This window comes from Myotis brandtii, unplaced genomic scaffold, assembly GCF_000412655.1.
Source record: "Myotis brandtii unplaced genomic scaffold, ASM41265v1 scaffold410, whole genome shotgun sequence".
Lineage (NCBI taxonomy): Eukaryota > Metazoa > Chordata > Mammalia > Chiroptera > Vespertilionidae > Myotis > Myotis brandtii.
The window spans coordinates 1,610,594-1,631,558 of record NW_005365764.1 but is presented as its reverse complement, the minus strand read 5'-3'; the positions used below and the strand labels follow the sequence as shown (position 1 = coordinate 1,631,558).

General features: G+C 46.9%; 1 protein-coding gene across 2 annotated transcripts in view; it reads left to right on the top strand.

Annotated features, from left to right (window-relative positions):
• EXOSC10 (exosome component 10) overlaps nt 1-19,754 on the top strand; it is a 20,066-nt gene extending 312 nt beyond the window's left edge. Inside the window, exons 2-25 of one of the 2 annotated variants that reach the window (XM_014545484.1) lie at nt 2,038-2,176; nt 3,201-3,324; nt 4,342-4,446; nt 4,749-4,914; nt 5,071-5,185; nt 6,489-6,564; nt 6,781-6,891; nt 7,100-7,243; nt 7,752-7,942; nt 9,084-9,240; nt 9,505-9,653; nt 9,835-9,885; nt 10,508-10,619; nt 11,730-11,780; nt 11,932-12,010; nt 12,100-12,209; nt 13,901-13,996; nt 14,271-14,345; nt 15,491-15,578; nt 16,523-16,596; nt 17,100-17,271; nt 18,256-18,317; nt 18,741-18,817; nt 19,608-19,754. In XM_014545484.1, the coding sequence (XP_014400970.1) occupies nt 2,038-2,176; nt 3,201-3,324; nt 4,342-4,446; nt 4,749-4,914; nt 5,071-5,185; nt 6,489-6,564; nt 6,781-6,891; nt 7,100-7,243; nt 7,752-7,942; nt 9,084-9,240; nt 9,505-9,653; nt 9,835-9,885; nt 10,508-10,619; nt 11,730-11,780; nt 11,932-12,010; nt 12,100-12,209; nt 13,901-13,996; nt 14,271-14,345; nt 15,491-15,578; nt 16,523-16,596; nt 17,100-17,271; nt 18,256-18,317; nt 18,741-18,817; nt 19,608-19,638 (2,555 nt within the window). In that variant the 3' untranslated portion in view covers nt 19,639-19,754. Of the gene's footprint in view, nt 1-2,035; nt 2,177-3,200; nt 3,325-4,341; nt 4,447-4,748; nt 4,915-5,070; nt 5,186-6,488; nt 6,565-6,780; nt 6,892-7,099; nt 7,244-7,751; nt 7,943-9,083; nt 9,241-9,504; nt 9,654-9,834; nt 9,886-10,507; nt 10,620-11,729; nt 11,781-11,931; nt 12,011-12,099; nt 12,210-13,900; nt 13,997-14,270; nt 14,346-14,758; nt 15,453-15,490; nt 15,579-16,522; nt 16,597-17,099; nt 17,272-18,255; nt 18,318-18,740; nt 18,818-19,607 lie in introns of those variants that run through there. The other variant, XM_005873430.2, reaches the window with a different exon arrangement.
• The last annotated feature ends 1,211 nt before the right edge of the window (nt 19,755-20,965 follow it).

Below are 20,965 nucleotides of genomic sequence, written 5' to 3'. Positions count from 1 at the left end.
CCAGGCACAGTCCCTCACTAAACCTTCCGGGGAGGGGGTCTCACGCGGGCCACCGAGGGTCGCCCCGCTTCCCGGAGCCCTCGTTCTCCCAGGAGAGCCCTCCCCACAGGGGTGAGGGCTTCCTGTCACCCTGATGTCCCAGCCCTCGGGACCTCGCCCCGCCCCCGCCAGAGCCACCCGCTCAACTCTGCGGAGGAGCCCCGCTGCCTGATGTTTCCCACACCGGCCAGCGTGCCCTCCTGCCCGGGATGGCACCCCTCCCTCCCCTAGGCTCCAGTCCTACACAATCCCCAAGCCAGGGCTGACTGTCACCTGTGACAGTGGTCCCCGAGCCTTCATCTCTGGGGACCATGGGACAGGGACCAGTGCCTTCTGGAAGGAACACAGAGAGGGTTCATTTAAATCATTTGTGCAGTGCTGCTCAGCTAGGAACAGACATTAAAAAAAACTAGGCGTAAACGCCTCGTGCATAGCTCTTACAAAATGAAACTAAAACAATGTGTAAGTTAGCCCTACAAATTCCCCGCAACTCCACCCACGTTGTATCCACTTTATTATTAGCAGATGCTATGATTAACTCAGTTATTTGGCTTTGAATAAGTTCCTGGACCTCTTTCTAGCCATGGTCCTGATTGGGGGCGTTCATGCTCACTAGCGGAGCAGCTGTGTACCCCACCATAAGCCCAGCTCCCACTTCCTTCCTCTTTTTTAAAAAATATATTTTTTTATTGATTTCAGAGAGGAAGGGAGAGGGAGAGAGAGAGAGAAACATCAATGAGGAGAGAGAATCATGGATCAGCTGCCTCCTGAACACGCTCTACTGGGGATCGAGCCCACAACCCGGGCATGTGCCCTTGACCGGAATCGAACCCGGGACCCTTCAGTCCACAGGTCGATGCTCTATCCACTGAGCCAAACCAGCCAGGGTTCTCTTTTCTTTCTTGGGAAACATCTATTTCACAACTCACAATGAAGTCATTTGCATTATCTATGATAGCAATGTCAGGTTTTTCCTCTCATTATCACACAGTTAAAATAAGGGGACTGGTTGGCACGAACTGAACCATAAACAGAAGTCCAGTTGTGGGCAGTAGCTGTTATCAATTGGTCATCCAAAAGTTCTAGACTGTGCTTATACTGGTTTTAAATGCTTGCCCAAATGAAAACACAAAAATAAATTCCTGTAAAAAACTCATGGATCTGAGTTTGAGTAGTAATAGTAGTGATCCTAAGTGATTTTATGAGTTTTAATAATCCTCTCAACAACTTATGGGGTAGGCACTTTTTCAAAGGAGGAAACTAAGGTCCAAATAAATGAAATAACTTACTCAAGATCGCAGTTAGTAGGTAGCAGAGTTATGATTCAAACCCAGGCCATTTTGAGTACTAGCATATTATATATGTACTAGAGGCCCAGTGCATGAAATTCGTGCATGGGTAGGGTCCCTAGCGGATGCCAGCCACCGGCCAGGGCCTTCCTTTGTTCTGTGCCATCCCCTGGTGGTCAGTGCACGTCATAGCAAGTGATGGAACTCCCGGTCGAACTTCTGAGGGGACACTTTGCATATTAGGTATGTATATATATATATATATAGATAGATGATAGATAGATAGATAGATAGATAGATAGATAGATTTGTTCTTTCATTCCCCACTCTTCCAAGATTGTAAGCTCCAGAACTTGGCTTCGTGTTCACCATTGTATCCTGAGAGCCTGGGGTAAAATCAACACCAAATGAATATTTGTGAGATTGTATGTCTTCATCATCTAGCACAGGAGGGGAACGTCCAGCTGCGGGCACTATAAGGCCCGCGAAATCATTTGGTCTGGCCCTACCAAGGCATTAGTAGAGACTTAATTAAATGTTTGACCAAATAGAGCAGGCTAATTTTTAAGTTGATCAGTTCGTATGGCCCGCAGATGATGTTATACGTACCCAAAAGGCCTTTGGCAGGAAAAAGGTTCCCACCCCTGCTCTAGCACAATGTGTTCTGTATAGTAGATGTTTAAAACGTGCTTGTTTTCTGGTTTTTGGCAGTTTGCTCTGGGGTCAGTAGTGGCCGTTACCAAGGCATCTGGGGGCCTACCACAGTTTGGCGATGAGTATGATTTTTACCGAAGTTTTCCTGGCTTCCAGGTATTTTGTGAAACACAGGGAGACAGGTTGCTTCAATGGTAAGTACTAAATACGGTTGTTTTTTTGTGTGTGTTTTTTTAATGTATTTTATTGATTTTTTTACAGAGAGGAAGGGAGAGGGATAGAGAGTTAGAAACATCAATGAAAGAGAAGCATCGATCAGCTGCCTCCTGCACACCTCCTACTGGGGATGTGCCCGCAACCAAGGTACATGCCCTTGACAGGAATCGAACCTGGGACCTTTCAGTCCGGAGGCCGACGCTCTATCTACTGAGCCAAACCAGTTAGGGCTGTTTTTTATGTTTAAAGAAAATAGTTTTCTGAAATGTGTGTGGGTTTTATTTACCATAATTTCCTGTGTTATAAAAAGCTATGAAGTGTAAAAATGAAACAATGGATTTTGATTTTATATAGGACTTGGAAGCCTGGATTCAGGATCCTTTCACACAAGTTGCAGAGTCACAAGATTTAGCTTTCTGATAAGGTTTTAGGACAGACAATAAACAAACACTGGTCTAGCTGTTGCATGACAGATTTAGAAAATGTTTTAGATTTTTATGTTAAAACGACGACTGCAGAATACATTATTTACATTGTATTATATATTTTTTAGAATTCAAAGGCAGCTTTGAGATAATTTCTTCTACCCCTTCAATTAGCAGATGAGTCTTAGCGAGATATAGTGAATTTCCCAAGGCCACACAATGTTTTTTGTTTGTTTGTTTGTTTTATTTTTAGGAAGGGAGAGAAAGAGAAACATCTATGTGAAAGCAGAATTCAATCAGCTGCCTCCTCCATGGCCCCTACACGGGATTGAGCCCACAACCTGGGCATGTGCCCTGACCAGGAATCGAACCAGCAACCTTTCAGTGCATTGGACGATGCCCAACCAACTGAGCCACACTGGCCAGGGCCACACAATGTTTTTAATAAGAGTGCAAGTTTTATTAGTTCAATCATAAAGTATTAGAAATAGTCTGAGCCAAGCCTTTCAAGCTTTCTCCAAGTTTGTAAAGAAATGAATAAAAGTATACAAACTAATCTTGGTTTTCTTGTCCTTAGCATGAGCAAGGTCATGCAGTACCATGGATGCCGAAGCAACATTAAGGATCGAAGTAAAGTGACTGAGTTGGAGGACAAGTTTGATTTACTAGTTGATACCAATGATGTGATTCTGGAAAGAGTGGTGAGTATTGCACCTTACTCTTAAGATAACTAACAAATGAAGAGCTTTTGTAGTATCAGAAAATGAAAAAAAAAAAACAAGCACCTTAGGAAATGGAAAGAAAGTTTAGCATTTCTTGCCTATAACATTCCTTTCTTCTTATAGTTGGCCCCCCCCCCCCCCAAAAAAAATATCGCAATTGTGTTCAAGTATATCACTTCAAAATTTCACGGCCCAGTGGAACCCTATTTTTAAAGTGCCTTATTATAAACCTCCCTTCCAGATTTGCAAATCTTGTTTGTATTGTAAGAGAAGAGGTCTCTGGATGCAAAGCCCAACCAAAACTTAGTCTGTTTTTACTGTTATTCACAATCTGCTAAACTCTCTAACTCACATGATTGGAAGGGTATGTGGATCATTTCATCTAGCTTACTGCCTTTACACAGAACTCTACAACAGAATATTATTTACAGAAACACACAGATTATCCAAAACAAATCTAGCCCTGTAAGGTGCGGCAGATATTTAAATCAGACTCTCCTGTCCGCTGAAATCCTCTCTTCCATAGCCTCAATGTCCACATATATTTCCGTGGTTTCTCGTATCTTCTGATTTCATGTCCTGCCATGCTACCATTGGTCACCTGGGTGCACTTCTGTCAGTGGTGCCCCAGCTAATACTCCGCGTCTGCTTCTATAGTACAAAGTAGGTCAGGACACTCTTCATCCTCATTGCAAATACTGCCCTTCTGTGTTTAATATTTGCAGTCTAGGGTCTTTTTAATTATCTTGGTGGGCCACGTCACTATTAAATCAGGTTTGAAGTTTCGGCCCAATTCAGAACTGTAAAGAGAGTTGAACAAGGGTCGGGAGTGGCTGATTTCTGCCCTGTCTTTGAGCAGAGAATGCTTTAATTGTCTGCTCTTATATGTGTATATTCTCACATATAATTCTCTGAATATAGTTCTTAAACTTTTAGGTAATTAACTCTGTTAACCCTGAAAAGAAGATACTGAGCTAATATCTCTTCCACTCTTAGGGTATTTTACTGGATGAAGCATCAGGTGTGAATAAGAATCAACAGCCTGTCCTCCCCACAGGACTACAGGTCCCCAAAACAATCGTGTCCAGCTGGAACCGTAAGGTGAGGCTTCTCTCACATTCCCTACAGCGTCTAATGTCAGCTTTGGCTCATTCTGGTTTGCATTTCTGTTCTAATTTGTTGGATGCAGAACTGGCCACTGCCTAACTCATTCTCATGAACAGATATACCTTTATCCCACTCTCTTCTCTACTTTGCACACCGCCCCCTCCAGTGTCACACACACATACTTTTTCTTTTTCACACATTCTTAAATGAATGACTCTTGGAAGGCATAAGTTGGAACTTATTTTTCTAATTCATTGAGTTGCTGTGTTATAAAGTATTGTATTCGTTGATCATAGGCAGGAGAATATAGCAAAAAAACAAAATCTGAAACTTTCCGGCTGCTTCATGCAAAAAACATCATCCGACCTCAGCTTAAATTCCGAGAGAAGATTGACAATTCCAACACTCCATTTCGTCCTAAAATCTTCATCAAGCCCAATGCCCAGAAACCCCTCCCTCAGGGTAAGTAGTGCACACTCTGCCGAACAAACCTAATAAAGGGAAAAAGGTCTCCCTCCCACCGTCCTTTCCTCAAAGGGAGCCAGTAACCCTCCACACCAGACAGGATGTCAATGTGTCTGCCCCTTTGTGATGTGTTTGTCACTGCTTGGTCCCCAGCACTCTCCAGAGAAAGACGGGAGTGCCCACAGGATCGTCCTGAGGACTTGGATGTCCCCGCTGCTCTGGCAGATTTCATCCATCAGCAGAGAACGCAGCAAGTGGAGCAGGACATGTAAGTGTTTGCCTCTCTGAACTTCATGCCACATTTGCATTGTTGTTTTTAATTGAATTTATTGGGGTGACATTGGTTAATAAAATACAGGTTTCATCTATACATTGTATTTCTATACCACATTTTCTTATGTCAAATGTATCTTTGTGCCACATTTTCATTCGCTTTACTTTTGTAAAATGTCTAAATGAGCACAAAGAATTTTTCACCTCATCTCCTGTTTGTGTTTGCGGAGGGCCTGCACAGCACCATCCTCTGTGACCTTCAGTGCAGTCCTAAGAGGTGGCAGTGGCTCCCCTCGCCATTGTAAGGATGTGAAAACAGAGTTAGAGATGCTGACTTTGCACAGAACTTGAACCCAAGTTTTCTTAAATTGTTCTTTCTCTGTACCACTCCACTTTTCTTGTTAGGTGAGGGTTCAGACAGTAAGCTAAGGTTCACTAATAAATTAAGGAAAAGACATTTTTCACTGGCAGAATAAGCATTTTGGAAGACCTTTGCTTAAAACACACAAAAGGACTTTGTCCTCAGAATAAAGAAAGAGGTGATGAAAACTGTGTTAGTGTTGGTCTTTTTCTCACATAGCCAGGCTGTCTGAGCACTCCTTCAGCCCCAGCTTTCCATGGTGAGGCCACAGGTTAAGTGCTAAAGGAACAAAGGTAATGAAGGAGCCCAGAGACTCGGGATTTTCATACAATAGATGATGGAGGAACAGAAAAAAGACGTCATTTGATGCACAACCATATTTGCCCCACCCTCTCTCACTTCACAGCTTTGTTATTCCAAACCACAAGGATTTAGATGCATCACATTTTTGTATCATCCACAACACCGACCATACAGTCCTTTGCAAATAAGTGCTCAGATCTTTATAATAGATTTAATTGTCCTACTTTAAGGACAAGCGAGTATCATCTGAATTTTTTTCTTATGCACTTCAATTATCATTGAAATAATGATGCTTTTGCCCAGCCAGTGTGACTCAGTGGTTGAGCATCGACCTATGAACCAAGAGGTCTCTGATTCCTTTCCCGGTCAGGGTGCATTCCCGGGTTGTGGGTTCAATCCCCAGTAGGGGGCATGCAGGAGGCAACTGATTGATGTTTCTATCTCTCTCTCCCTTCTCACTCTCCTTTCCTCTCTCTCTAAAAAACAATTAAAAACGTTTTAAAAGGAGAAATAATGATGCTTTTTATATAGAGAAAATATTTTCACGATGGTCTTTTTTTACATTTGTTTTTACAAATTGGAGTAAAAATGGAATTAGTAAAAAAAGATTTTTTTGTTTGTTTTATTTACTCAGGTTTGCACACCCTTATCAATACGAACTAGATCACTTCACTCCACCGGATTCAGTCCTTCAAAAGCCACAACCCCAGGTTAGCACCCAACTTAACTTTATGGCTGGTATCTGAGTAGCCCAGGAAGAACCAAACAACGAGATTAGCTGATATGATTTTGACTTTCCCTAAATATCTTTAAAATAGTAGGTTATGACTTTGTATCATTTATTGAACTCTTAATTCATTGTGTACTTTAGAGAAGGATGATTCTTAACATTCCTCTCTTTTTCTGCCTGGACTTTTGTGACGCAGTTATATAGGCCTGTGGCAGAGACACCCTGCCATTTTGTATCTTCCCTGGATGAACTAGTGGAACTCAACGAGAAGCTCCTGAACTGTAAAGAATTTGCCATAGACTTGGAGGTAACTTGTAAATGGCTTGGAGTGAAATTTTTACATTTTCTGTGAGTTCGCTTACTCGAGAAATATAAAATTAATACTAATTTAAATCTGTGCTTTGGTAAAAAGTAATTAATCCTACAACTTGTTTCATAACTGACTGTTCAAAGTCAGTAGAGGGACGCCTAGTAAAATCCGTTTTTCCCGTTCTTCCTTCTTTCCGCATGTTTAGCACCATTCTTACAGGAGCTTCCTGGGGCTGACCTGCCTCATGCAGATTTCCACCCGGACCGAAGACTTCATTGTGGACACCCTGGAGCTGCGAAGTGACATGTACATTCTCAACGAGAGCCTTACAGACCCAGCTATTGTCAAGGTCAGCCAGCCTTTTTCAGTCCTGCCTGTAAGCGTAAGACTTAAGTGCCTTTCAGTTTACTGTTTTATTATTTCAACATAGGCCCAATAACATTGAGAGAAATTGTTGTAATTTCCTACACTAGGGTACCACACACTAAACTGCTTTTGTTTCTAAACCTCTGTTAGAACAGCTAAGACTTAGCTCGTTACCACCCAGAAAAATGTTAAATCATTTTAATGACTACGGCAATGAGCCTGTGCCATCAAGATTGTTTGAACTTAATGACTACCCTTGAAGCAAGCAGAGCCGCTTCCTTAGAATCATTGCCTGTTAGCAGACTTTTAAGAGTGTGCAATTAGGAGTGTAGAAGGCTGGGGCCCAAATTAAAAGAAGCATTTAGAACACAGCCCATCTTAATCTTCCTTCTGGCTTCTAATTCCAGTGTTCTGATAACCTGGAGGCAGAGTTCACTTGAGAGCACAGGGGCCTTCATGCAGGTGCTGCATGGCTCTGGTCTTGTTTGCAGGTCTTCCATGGTGCTGATTCAGACATAGAATGGCTGCAGAAGGACTTCGGGCTGTACGTCGTGAACATGTTTGATACCCATCAGGCAGCGCGCCTTCTTAACCTGGGCAGGCACTCGCTCGACCATCTGCTGAAACACTACTGCAATGTGGAATCAAACAAGCAGTACCAGCTGGCTGATTGGAGAATACGGTCAGTTTGCTCCTGACAAGGAAATACGGGTGTAGAAGAAAGTGGGTGTTCATTAACCTCATCCATGGAGACCTGTGTTCAGCCTATAACACTGTTTGAGGCTTGAGTTGAGCTGTCTCCATTGGCATAAGTGAAACTGGAATTGTAGAGTTGTGGAGGGCTCTGGTACACTATGCTCCATGGAACAGTGGTTGAAAGAGATGTGCCATGTCAGCATTCGTCGTGACATCTCATTTGAAATGCAGATCTCCCTAATGGGATGGTTGTATATGTGTGTGAGATGATCTCCCATAGGCATGAGAGTTCTAAGGCACGTGATTGAGCCTGGTCAGGTTGCTCAGCTGGTTAGAGCATTATCCCGATAGGCCAAGGTCTCGGGTTCAATCCCTGGTCAGGTTACATGCAAGAATCAGCCAGTATATGCATGCATAAGTGAAACAACAATTGATGTTTTTTCCTTCCTCTCTAAAATCAATTAAAAAATAATAAATCAATAAGTAAAAAATTTAAAAATAAAGTTAGCCTTATGATAATAAGTGTTTACTGTAGGATAGGTTGTGATGGCGTCCTGCCACATTTTTTGGAATTCTTGCTCAACTTGATCCTTTTCAGATGACTAGCTTTCTCCAAAACTAGATGACTAGTTTTCAGGGCTGTTGTATGAAGAAGCCACTAAACTTTTCTCCAATTCTGCATGTCAGAATTTATAAAGAGAATCTAAAGTCTGAATAGAAGGTGAAAATTGACAAAATCTAAAAGCCACTACCTGCTAGTTAACCCTTGCCATGTGCCACCCACCAAGCTAAGAACTGTAGGGATGTTGTCCTGTGTGATCCTCACCATAGCTACTAAGGGCCTTTCCATTTTATAGGTCTGGAAAGTGGGCTCAGAGAGCTTAGGTGACTTATCCAAGCTCAGATATCTGGAGCTAAGACTCAAATTCAGGTGACCAAGTCCTTATTTCCAACATCATTGTCTTGCCGCCCTTTCTGCCCGGCTGTGAAACAGTGGCCTGCCATTAGCTGTGAAAGAATCTTTGACAGCAAAGGGGGCCAAGCAAGTCTTAGCGCCTACAGAGTAGACACACTAAAGTGCTGCTGCTGAGGGAAGTTAGTGAAAGTGTCCTCTGTCGCTATTCTAGACCTCTGCCCGAGGAAATGCTCAACTACGCCCGGGATGACACCCATTACTTGCTTTACATCTATGATAAAATGCGGTTGGAACTGTGGGAGCGAGGCAACGGCCAGCCCGTCCAGTTGCAGGTGGTGTGGCAGCGCAGCAGGGACATCTGCCTCAAGGTAAAGCCACCCGCACACAAACCCAGACTTCCTTCCTTCCTGATGAGGTCCCAGGTCTTTCCTTGCTCTTTACGTTTATGACGAGAGCCAAACGTTTGAAGAGCCCAGGGCACAGTTTTTTAAAAATCTTTATTGTTGAAAATATTACATATGTCCCCTTTTTCCCCCCAAGTGACCCCTAGCTGCCCCTCCCCTCCGCCCCCACCCCAGGCTTTCACCACCAGGGCACAATTTTGGTCATGAATATTCTGTAACATTTTGCAGAAATTCGTCAAACCTATCTTCACGGATGAGTCCTACCTTGAACTATATAGGAAGCAAAAGAAGCACCTCAACACGCAGCAGCTGACAGCCTTCCAGCTACTGTTTGCCTGGAGGGACAAAACCGCTCGGAGGGAAGATGAAAGTTACGGGTAAGGGATTAGAGATTCTTTTAACATTTCTCGTAGACTGAGCAGATCTGGTAACAAGGAAATAATGGACTTTTTCTCCTTTTGCCATGAAAGCTGGTTACATTTTCCCCTGGGTTATAGCACTTAATGGAACTTGCTGGCTGAACTTAATGTAATCCGCCCATTGTGTGTTTTGTTCCAGATATGTACTGCCAAACCACATGATGCTAAAGATAGCCGAAGAGCTGCCTAAGTGAGTGTGAGCGCCGATGAACATGTTCCGACCTTCTCAGCAGAGAAGTGTTGTCCTTCAAAAGCAAGCTTCTGTGATTTGTTCCCTCAAGGCTGACTCAGAGATTAGCCTCTAAGGAAGTGCTCAAGTCCAGGAATGTAGAGCTTCTGCCCTCGGGCTGCCATTCAGGAACTGAAACTTCTGAACTGGAACGTTTCAGTGGTTATGCCTTATGTTGAGTCCTGTGGAAGCCTCTGAGCCTGTGGCATCTGCTTCCACTTTCAAGGGCTTCTCTCCAGACTAAGGCATCTCATGGTTTTAAATGTCTTATGATGCTAATTGAAGTATAAGCACAGAATCTAAATCCATAATCTTCTGTTCATCCCGTTGTGGAACTGCAGATCAGCAGGGCTGTGGTCCTTCTCTCTGCTTTCCCCGAGAGCAGGCGGCAGGCTGTGTGAGGACCTGCTCCAAGCTGGTGCAGCAGAGTGTGTGGAAGCGGCTAGCCCCGCTGCCCTGCCATCAATGTTTTCTTAGTCTCCGTTTGCCTTAGCGCTCTGGCCCTACCTGATCATTGCTCTTGTCTGGAAGCCTTTGAGAGCTGTGTTCCTAAGTAGTGAGTTGCGTGTGTTCTTGTCTTCAGGGAACCTCAGGGCATCATAGCTTGCTGCAACCCTGTACCCCCTCTCGTACGGCAGCAAATCAACGAGATGCATCTTTTAATCCAGCAAGCTCGGGACATGCCCCTGCTCAAGGTAAGAAGCCTTTCTGCTGAAGGTTCCCCAGGCTGCAGGCCTGTTCTGTCTGTCAGCGTCTTGCTCCTTGTAGTCTCCTACATAAAAGATCTCTCCACTCTAAGAAGCAAGGGAATAACGGGGCTTATGAAACCCAGTGGGGGTGTCTTCTTTATGATAGTCACAGCTAACGCTGATCCTTCTCAGGGCTTTATTTCTGATGCTCTAACAACTAATGTCTAGTGACTGGGCTGGTTAGCCTCATGAATGAAATGGAGGAGGCTCTCTGGGGAGGGAGCTCAGATGTGAGTGGTAGTGCCCTGATGAGGGTGGTGGTCACAGAAATGGAAAGGAGAGGGCAGGTGCAAGAAGCACCATCAGAAGAAAAGCTGATGGTGAAACAGCTGCCGTTCCTCTGAGCACCGCGCTAAGTCCTGCCGAGGTGCGCTCTGAGTGGCAGGTGGATTGGGAGATGATGGAAGTGGCGTCAAAGACAGCTCACTCCAAACATGAAGCCCAGGGGACGCGGACGCTGGGAGAACGGGGGTTCCGAAAGAGCTGCTGTGTGCGCGTGTGCTGCTCAGGTGCAGTGCAGTGTGTGTGCTTCTGTGTGGTGATACACGTTCAAGTAGGTTTGCATGTTTGATTAGTGTTGTGTTGGGACAGTTTTTAACGTGTTGCCTCAGTAGCATTATCAATATGTGCTAAATCATGTTTGTAAGTTTTTGGAAGATTATTGATTCAGAAAGACTTAGAATCAGCTCCCTGGAGGTGAAAAAGAAGAGACCCTGAAGATAAACACACTTGCAGTCTTCATGTTAAAATGTCTTAGCTCCACAGTTTGTCCACGTAAAGAGAGGAACCCTGGTTACTAGAGAAGAATTTTCTCAGGCTCTTTGGAAACCTACACTGTGCCTGGTCATGATAAAGGGCCCTATACTTTCATCCTGCAGATCATGGCGGAGCACTCAGCAATGACAGTGCCAGGCACTGGGACGGATGATGGGCTGCAGGAAGTCTCAGCTCTTGAAAACCACAGTCTAGTGAAGGGACACAGCCTGTGCTGAGGAACAAATGTGTGTGGCATCGAGTTCAGCAACTTTCCTAATTCTCTTTGTTTCTCCTGTGTAGTCTGAAGTAGCGGCTGGAGTGAAGAAGAGTGGACCACTGCCCAATCCTGAGGTACAGTGATGTCTGCTGTCTCGTCCCCTGGGAAGATAGTGGTCCAAGCCAGTGCAAAATAACCGTCCTGCCGGGCCGGCGCCTCGCACTGGCGGGAGGCCTGCGTGCTGGCAGGCGTTTCATCGCACCTGTTGGTTTCTTTTTGATGCAGAGATTGGAGAACATTCTCTTTGGACCTCACGACTGCTCCCACGCCCCTTCAGATGGCTATCCTGTCACCCCAGCCAACGGTAAGGTCGAGGCCTCTGGAGTCTGGAGAGGCTGGGAAGCAGGTACACAACCCCATAGGCTCTGACCCTGCTGCCTTCTGTCCCTCCAGGGCCTGTGCCAGTGCAGAAACAGGCAAGCCTCTTCCCTGCCGGAGGAGAGGACGAGGCCCTGCTGGACTCCAAATGCCTTATCGCTACCGCTGTCATCACATTATTCAACGTGAGTCACACAGCACCGGCAGCAAGGGGATGCAGACCCACAGAAACGCACTGGGTTCTTATGCCCGGAGGGTTGCTTCCACCTCTGAAATTAATGCCAAAAGTAAGACCCAGCAGCAGTGGGGATAGGCATGGAGGCAGGTCGAGGTGGTTTGCTCCTCTGAACAAGGGGGTCCATGAGAGGTGGGTACGGGATTCTCCATGAGTGAGCTCCGTGTGAAGAAAGTCACAAGGAAGGATTGGCATTTTGATGCTCACTGATGCCTGGGAGGGAGGAGGGCGTGGGCCAGTGATGCCCAGCAGGACTATTTCCACCCTGCCACCCGATTCCCGGGAGGGAGGAGGGAGCTCTGATGAACGGTAGAGTGTCCTGCGCGGACCTCCCTGACCAGTGCCAGCCCACCCGGGTGTGTAGGATAGAGAGAAAACTTTGACACGCTTTCCTACACTGTGGCTCCTTAGACATAGTGAGGAGCGGGATACGCAGGCACCAGTAAGTGGGGTGAAGTTCGTTTCCCGTTCCAGAAAGAGGCTGAGTAACGGTAGGTAGTGACTATTCAGTCTGCAGACAGCATGGCCAACCCGGGCCAGGCCGTGCTCCTGGAATGCACATTGCGTTGTGACAGCTTATCCCAGTCTGTCCTGCCCAGCAGGCTCTTGTTTCTGCCAGTGACTTGACTACAGGTTCTTTGCAAAAGGAAGTTCAAGGTACATTTGTTGGTTAGGATGGGTGATCCCTGAAATGACCAGGGATAAGAGGCTAAGACTCTAAATACTGCAGGCAGCTGATGTGGTAGAAGAGAAACATAATAATTTCTAAAAAGAAAGAGCCAAGAAAGAGAAGCATAGTACAGGCTACTTAAATAGAGATAGATATTAAGCTTAACGTATGTTCAGATGACAAAAGGCTGCTGGTTCAGCGGGTTTCAGGGTCCCAGTTCACAGCCATGCCGTCACACTGGAATGCTGGGCCAAAGCCAGGAGGGGAAATGCCGCCCGCAGAGCGTACTGCCTGGGAGTTGGCTTTCTGTTCACTTGATTACATACATTTAGATCAGGTCTTGCTTCAGTAATTCATGAGGAAAGTAGTCTGGAAGCTTTAGCTGACCACAAAGTTAATGAGCCGTCAAGGTGACGAGGCAGCCCACAATGTGAGCGTGCCCTGTGGGCTGTGGGAACATGGAGGTGCCCACTCGGGCTGAAGGAGGCTGTGCTCTCCCTGTGCTCTGAGTGGCAGGGACTAACTACAGAGTAAGCAACAGGTTCGCACACGTTTGATGAACCCACTTGGAAGCAGCAGTCTGCTGCCTAATGTCATTGATTACTCATAAAGGTGTATAATTATAAGTTTCAGGTAAGTGTCGGGTTACGATCTGAGGTTCTAGAGCAGACAGACCTGGGTTTCCACCCCTGTTCTGCCTGTTAGCTCTGAGGCTCTGGAAGTCTTACCTCTCCAAGCCTCAGTTTCCTCATCTGGAAGGTGGTGAGAAAAGCACCACCTGCCTCACAGGTTGTAGGCACAGTGCTTTACTAACTCTATTAAACGCTCCACAGTGTGCTATTACAGGCTAGTGTAGTGGCTCATACATGGGAGGGGCTCGCAGACATTAGCCATTACTATTCTCTTGCTTGCATCTTAATGTCACAGAATGATTCCAGTTATAAGTGACTGTTTTCTGTCTGTTTCTGCAGGAACCAAGTGCTGAAGAACATGGAAAGGCTCCATTAACAGTTGCACAGAAGAAAGCCCAGAACATAATGGAGTCCTTTGAAAACCCATTCAGGATGGTAAGTGATACAGGTACAGGATGTGTCTGTCTGGAAAGGAAGAGAGAGTGCAGGGGGTGGGCTGTCCCCAGTGTCCTGGTGGGGAGTTGAGGTCTTCTGACACGAAGCCAACAGGAATACCTCATTTGAGTGCCAGTGAACTAAGGCCATGTTGACGCTTGGAGCTGAGGCCTCCTGAGATGAAACCGACCAGAAATCCCCTCTGAGTACCCTGAAGCCTTGGTTCACCTTCCATTTTTCACAACATTTAACGTGATTGTTTCCATTTCTCCAGTTTCTGCCTTCGATAGAACACCATGCTCACATTTCTCAGGCAGCAAAGTTTGACCCATCATCAAAAATCTATGAAGTAAGTGGATTTGTCATCCTTTCTAAGACTGACTTTCTAAGAAAGGGAGACTCCTTAATTATTTGAACCAAGTTTCTGTTTTAAACAAACCCCACTGTAAACCCCCTGAAAATGAATGCAAAAACGCTTCTATACAAGCATTTCTCCAGAGAGAGGGCCAGGCCTTTAATCTGGTTCTCAGGAGCTTTTGGGAAAACCCTTTAAGAAACAGGTCTTTGGGGAGGTTTTTGGTTTGTTTTTATTTTTTTGTGCTTTTTTTAAATTGAGGTTTAATTTCTATGTAGTAAAGTGCACAGATGTTAAATGTACAGCTTTATGCATTTTTATGTGTGAATATTAATTTAAGGCTCTTAAAGGTGACAGCTTAAATTTTAAAACACTCTGTTTTATATTGTTTGGTTTGTTTTTAACAGCATTATGAATAAGAATAAGAAAACACCTTCCCTGGATCCCCATGAGATGTTCCTGGGAGCCAGCGTGTTAATTGTTAAAAGCCTTCTTCCTCCCTGCAGGAAGTGCCTGCTCTGATCAGATGGGTGGCCTGGCTCCCTCTGCTCACCAGCACCGCCCGAGAATCAGGCCAAAACCCTGATGGGCCTCAGCCCTGTCGCTGGTTGTTAGCTTGTTGTTTTTAGAAATGGGGACTCAGGCGGAGGTTTTGCCTTCTCTCCTCTTTCCCCCACTGGGTGTGACACACTCAACAACCATCCATCCCTTACCGTGCTTACATCTCCCACCACCTAGATGTGCTCTAAGGCCACAGGTAAATGTGCTGTCACAGAGGAGCACACAGGCTTGCAGAAGTCCTGCCTGAGTTCCAGCTCCCCGTTTACTAACCGTGTGTGTCCCTTCGGACAGGTTACTTAGCTTCTCTGAGCCTGTTGTTCCCAGGATTGTGGAAGGGATTGAATGATGATATGAAAGCATCTGGCCCAGTGCCTGGAACAGTTGTACCTTGTCCTTCTTAATAAGTATTATAAATAAAGCCAGCATGAGATTTTATTTTTTGTGTCATCAGATTTGGAATTTATGACTTAGAATGTGTGTAGTGACTAGGCTAGCATGCCCTGCATCGCCTCATTAAAAAAATAAAGCATTCCTAGGTGACTGAGTTTTGGAGTTTTTTTGTTCTGTTTTCATTATAGATCAGCAACCGTTGGAAGCTGGCAAGCCAGGTACAGGTACAAAAAGAATCTAAAGAAACTGCCAAGAAGAAGGCAGCTGAGCAAACAGGTAGCATTCACTTCCTTGTAAACTCAGCCACTCAGGTGTTTGTTAAAGAGTAGCCCTGGTGCATCATTCTGTTACTCAGTCATTCCACAAAGTGCCAGACACAGCGGTGAACAGGACAGACCCAGCCGCTGCCCCGTGGAGCGTGCCTTCTACTGGGACAGTGGACAATAAGCCCCTCACTGTATGTTCTGTCAGATGGCAGTAGGCATTACACAGAGAGAGAGGTAGGAGGTGCCGGGTGGTGAGGTGGAGGGGACTCGGGAGAGAGGCAGGGGGTGAGGACATAGCACTCCAGGTGAGCTGGGCGGCCTCAGAGGGCTGGGAGCGGAGGCGTGCCAAGAGCTGACTACGCTTTGGAAAGGGCACTCTGGCTGCTGTGTAGGGACCAGAAGGTAGAGGGCAGGGGCGGGAGCCCGGTGAGGAGACATGGCGGTCATCCAGGTGAGGGGGTGCTGGCTGGGAGGATGGCGGCAGAGGAGGGGGTGGAAGTTGTCAGAATGGAGGTTCCTGTGGTAGAGCCGACAGCACTTGGTGACGAGTCGGATGTGGTGGGTGAGGGAAAGGAAGGCGCTGTGGGTGCAAGAGGGTTTTGTCCTGAGCAGCCAGAAAGGTGGGGTCTCCATTGAGAGGAGGGAGCCCGTCTGATGCCGAAGAGGTTTTGGTTCTGGTCCTTGACGTGCTGTGGTTGAGAGTCCTATTGACGTCCTCAGAGATGTCAAGTAGGCCGTGGTGTTGGGTGTGGGTTCTTGGGAGAGGATCAGGTGGGGCGGGGGGTGGTCATCATCCTGTCAGATTGAGAACAATGGCCCCCCTGCAGAGGCTGGGGGTCGAGGCTGAGCAGCAGGGAGGGTGCCCTCCACTGGTAACCCGTGGACGGGGCAGGCAGGTGGGGATGGCGCCCTGGCCTGAGTCAGCAGCTCCATAGACAGTTCTCTCTCTTGCAGCTGCCCGGGACCAGGCCACCGAGGAGTACAAGGCGGCGGCGGAGCAGGCCATGTCTGTCCGGCTGCAGGCTGCCGTACGTGCTGGCTTTTCTGCTTGGTCTTTGTGCCCCTGGTCACTGTCAGGATTTTCCTCAAATATCAGGAGGACTTACCTCTGCTGAGAATTAAATGCTCGTGTCCTTCCAGTTCATTTTGGCTTGCAATTAGTGCCTGCCTCATGTCCCCTCAAAAAAGTTTATTTGTAATGCCTCTGGGTGGTTTCTTCCACTGGCTTGAATAGATAGGCCATTCCACCCGGCCAGCCGTAGACAGGAATTGAAGCCGACAGTGTTCTCTGCCCCCGTAAATACTCTTTCTCACCCCAGAGTGCCCGGGAGGCTTGGCCCTGGCCTTTCTTAAATGGCCCGTGTTGTCTCTGCTCAGACTCTCTGGCCCACACCCCTCTCACCATCACTGCTCGCTCTTACCGCTCGGTAGGCACCTGAATCCCTAGCAGTGTGCTCACAGCAGAGGCCCGCGGGGTTGCCTCCTCTCATGTACCTCCATCTTCCCTCCTGTGGATGTGTTCGACCTACAGCTAGAAAACGCCGCCATGAAGAGAGAGCGAGCAACAAGTGACCCAGGGACCACAGAACAGAAACAGGAGAAGAAACGACTCAAAGTTTCCAAGAAGCCAAAAGACCCAGATGCACCAGAAAAAGATTTTACCCCTTATGACTACAGCAAGTCGGACTTCAAGGCTTTTGCTGGTGAGGCCAGATCTGCTGCCCTGTTGGGTGTCTGTCCAGGTCAGAGGAAGGGCGGCTGTAGAGTAAAGAAAGTGGGACTCAGTCACAGACAGCCCTGCCCAAGACATGCACCGCCCACACTTAGGAGAGCAATGCAGAGAAACAGCAGTGACGGGGAGAAACCCATCCCCCACCACCACCACCTGCCACCGGAGCGGACTTGCACCAGCCGCTGGAGTGGTTTAGCAAGAAGGCATCCATTCTAAGTGGCTGCACCCTTCCTCGCCGTAGCTTGTGTCTAAAACCAGTTTCTCACAGACACACACACAGTAAAGATCTTGTTTGTGGGAAAAACCCGATGCCCATGATGCGAAGCTCTGGTTGGTGCCTTAGCCTGTGAGAGCCCATCTACTTTGAAGGCTGCAGGTGGCATTCCTGACCGTCAGCCTCCTTGCCAATGTGTCCCTTTGGAGAGCGAGAAGGCAGGGCAGGGTGGTCGCCTCAGCCCAAGTTATGGACACTGGCACCATCCAGCACACAGACCGAGCGGGTCTCCTTGATGTAAAGTGGCCGGCACTTTAGCACCCGCCCTGACCCCTGAGGACAGGTCTGTGCCCTTCGCTCCTGGGAACCTGGCATGAATTTACATCAGCCATAAGTCCCTTCTCATAAAGCAGCGGTTCTCAACCTGTGGGTTGCAACCTCTTTGGGGGTCGAACGACCCTTTCACAGGGGTCGCCTAAGATCATCGGAAAACACATATATAATTACATATTGTTTTTGTGATTAATCACTATGCTTTAATTATGTTCAATTTGTAACAATGAAATTGGGGGTCACCACAACAAGAGGAACTGTATTAAAGGGTCGCGGCATTAGGAAGGTTGAGAACCACTGTCATAAAGGGTAGCAACTGACAGCTCACACTTCCAGTGATAGCACCCAGCCCAGTAGTGAACCTGTTGTGTGTGTGAACTCACTCACATGATCACTCTTACCTTTTAGGAAGCAGCAAACCCAAACCTTCTTCCCAGTTTGATCCAAATAAGCAGACCCCGTCTGGCAAGGTAAGAAATACACTTGGGATTTCTAGCGAGTGCGGGGTGCTTATTTTTTTACCGCTTCTATGGCTGGGAAGACAGGTCCATCCAGGAACCTCTTGCATATCTTTCCCCTCAACTCATTTCTTCCCAGGCCCAGACAATACATACCAGTGATTCCAGCAGTTAAAAAAAAATTTTTTTTAAGAGACTATAAAGGCTGGTGTGTGGTTTTAAAGGGTGTTTTTCTGTGTTTGCTACCATGGGAATCATAGCTGCAGGCCAGAAGCACTCCTGGTGCTGGCACAAGCCTGTATTTGCCCGTGTGGGTGTTGGTGCCAGGCAGAGCCAAATAGGGCTGAGAGTTTGGCATGTGGAGCATGAGGCCCGGGAGGAGCCCCCCAGTTCCTTTAATAGCTCATCTTGTCTTTGTGCTTCTTACCTTTTCAGAAATGTCTTGCAGCCAAAAAACTTAAACAGCCCATGGGAAGCAAAAGCATGTCCTTTCCGACTGGAAAGTCAGACAGGTATGTAGTGAGGCTCAGGGGGCTGGACGGGAGGATGCTCAGCCTCTCAGGACCGCGTCCCTCCTTTGAGTCTGGGAAAACGGAGATGGGCAGGCGGGAGTGATTGTGGGAGGCCACGGATCAGTCTCAGCGCCGTCCCAGGCCCACATTCCAGTCCTCAGGGCTCTCCGCCCATTACCAGTTTCCCAGAGTCACCTCAGAGCAAACGGGATTGAAGTTTCCCTAGATGAGCCTGTGTCAGAGGAATGAAAACCACACACAAACCCCCAGATGTTGAGTATTTACATCCTAATCCTTAGAGCAGCCCTGAGATCAAAGGACCCAGGGCAGGGTGGGGAACCTCTTCTCTGCCAAGGGCCATTTGAATATTTGTACATCCTTCGAGGGCCATACAAATCATCAATTTAAAAATTAGCTTGTATTTAGTCAGACATTTAATTAACTCACCCCTAATGCCTTGGCAAGGCCCGACCAAATGATTTCGTGTGGCCCGTGGGCCGGACGTTCCCCACCTCTGCCCTAGGGTGAGCGTGATGAAGGAGGAACCTGCCTTTAGATCTTGGTCAGCTCAGCCAACCCTGTTGGGCCTCAGAGCACTGCCCCAGCCCACACACGGCGGGGGCGGAAGGGGGTGGGGGGGAGTTGCTGACCTGCTCCATTCTCCAGGATGCCAAACAAGCTATTCTCCCTCAGTTCTGCAGCATTAGTATGCGCAGCATTTTATGAATCAGCTGAGAACAAACATCCATCAAACTGAAAGAAGTAACTTGTTTTCATGCTTTCTCTGCAGGGGTTTCAGGCACAATTGGCCAAAGAGATAGTGTTGGAAGAGAACCTTGGGACCCCCCAGTGGACTGGAAGCACCAAAGGGTGGTGCTGGTTTTGTACAGACTCATTTTTAAACCATTTAAACCATTAAAAATAATTCTTACTGGAAGGAAACTGGTTCCTGGCTTTTCCTTTGCTGCCACCACAGCGCTGGCAGGAGAGGGCAGATCCCATCCTGTTCAGATCCACACCTTCAGCTGTCGGTGGGTAAGTATGGCCTTGGGGGCTACTGTGGTTTCCGGAGAAATCCCAAACGCCCCCAAAGGGGAATGAACGAGGAGACTCTCCCCTGACTCAGCAAAGGCGACATCCACAGGCAGGGAGCGCCGTGCTCAGCTGGCTCCGTCGGGAAGGTCCAGGGGCCGCTTTCCTCCCTTCTCACGCCTCCAGGTAAGGTGAGGGAGGCCAGGCGGTGAGAATGCCAGTGGGAGGAGGAGCCGGCAGGGCGAGTTGGAGCCAACAGGGCCTGGGAGGGCCTGTCCTTCCCTCTTCCTTTCTGTCATCTGTTTGTTTGTTTGTTTTTAACTTTGTTTATTGCCAATTATAAAATAATAACATGTTCATTATAGGAAATGAGGAAAACAAAAAAGGAAAAATAATTAAATCATCTATAATCCTACCACACGGAGATAACTTTTAACATTTCGATATAAAGGCTTTTTACTATGTGTAAATATACTAAATATATAAACTTGGATTTCTGTATCAATTGGGGGTTTTTACCTTTAAGGAGTCTTATTATAGAATGGATTTTAGCTAACCCCCGTTTTCAACATATAGCTTTCCATTTTTGTACATCTTAAATGATACTGCATGGAACTTGTATACGTTTGTGATCCAGTCTCCAGTTATTTCTTTCAAATATTATTTGATTTTCGTCCTGAGCTGGGCAATTAAATTTTAAAAACCACACAGAATAATACCTTTTTTTCCCCTCACAAATATTGAAACAAGGAACCTGTTTTCTTGGAACTTTTTTCCACAAATTATCTAGAAGGCTGGCTGCCATGCCCTGTGGGCTTCCGGGCCAAATCAGACATCACTCTGCCCTGGAGAGTGGCCCATGGAGCAGGACAGCCCTGTCCCAGAGTGAGCTAGGACTCCAATGGTTGAAACTGATAGAAAAGCCAGGCTATCAGGGGCTTAGCAAAACAGATGTTTCCTTCTCCTTCTCTTCTGTCAGTATAGTCAGTCCAGAGCTAGTGTGGCAACTGGCAGCCCTCAGACTCTGGCTCCCATCTTGTTGCTTGAACACAGGCCTTCCACCTCATGGCCAAGTAAGAGTCCTAGCTCCATCCATTGCATCCTCATTCCAGTCAG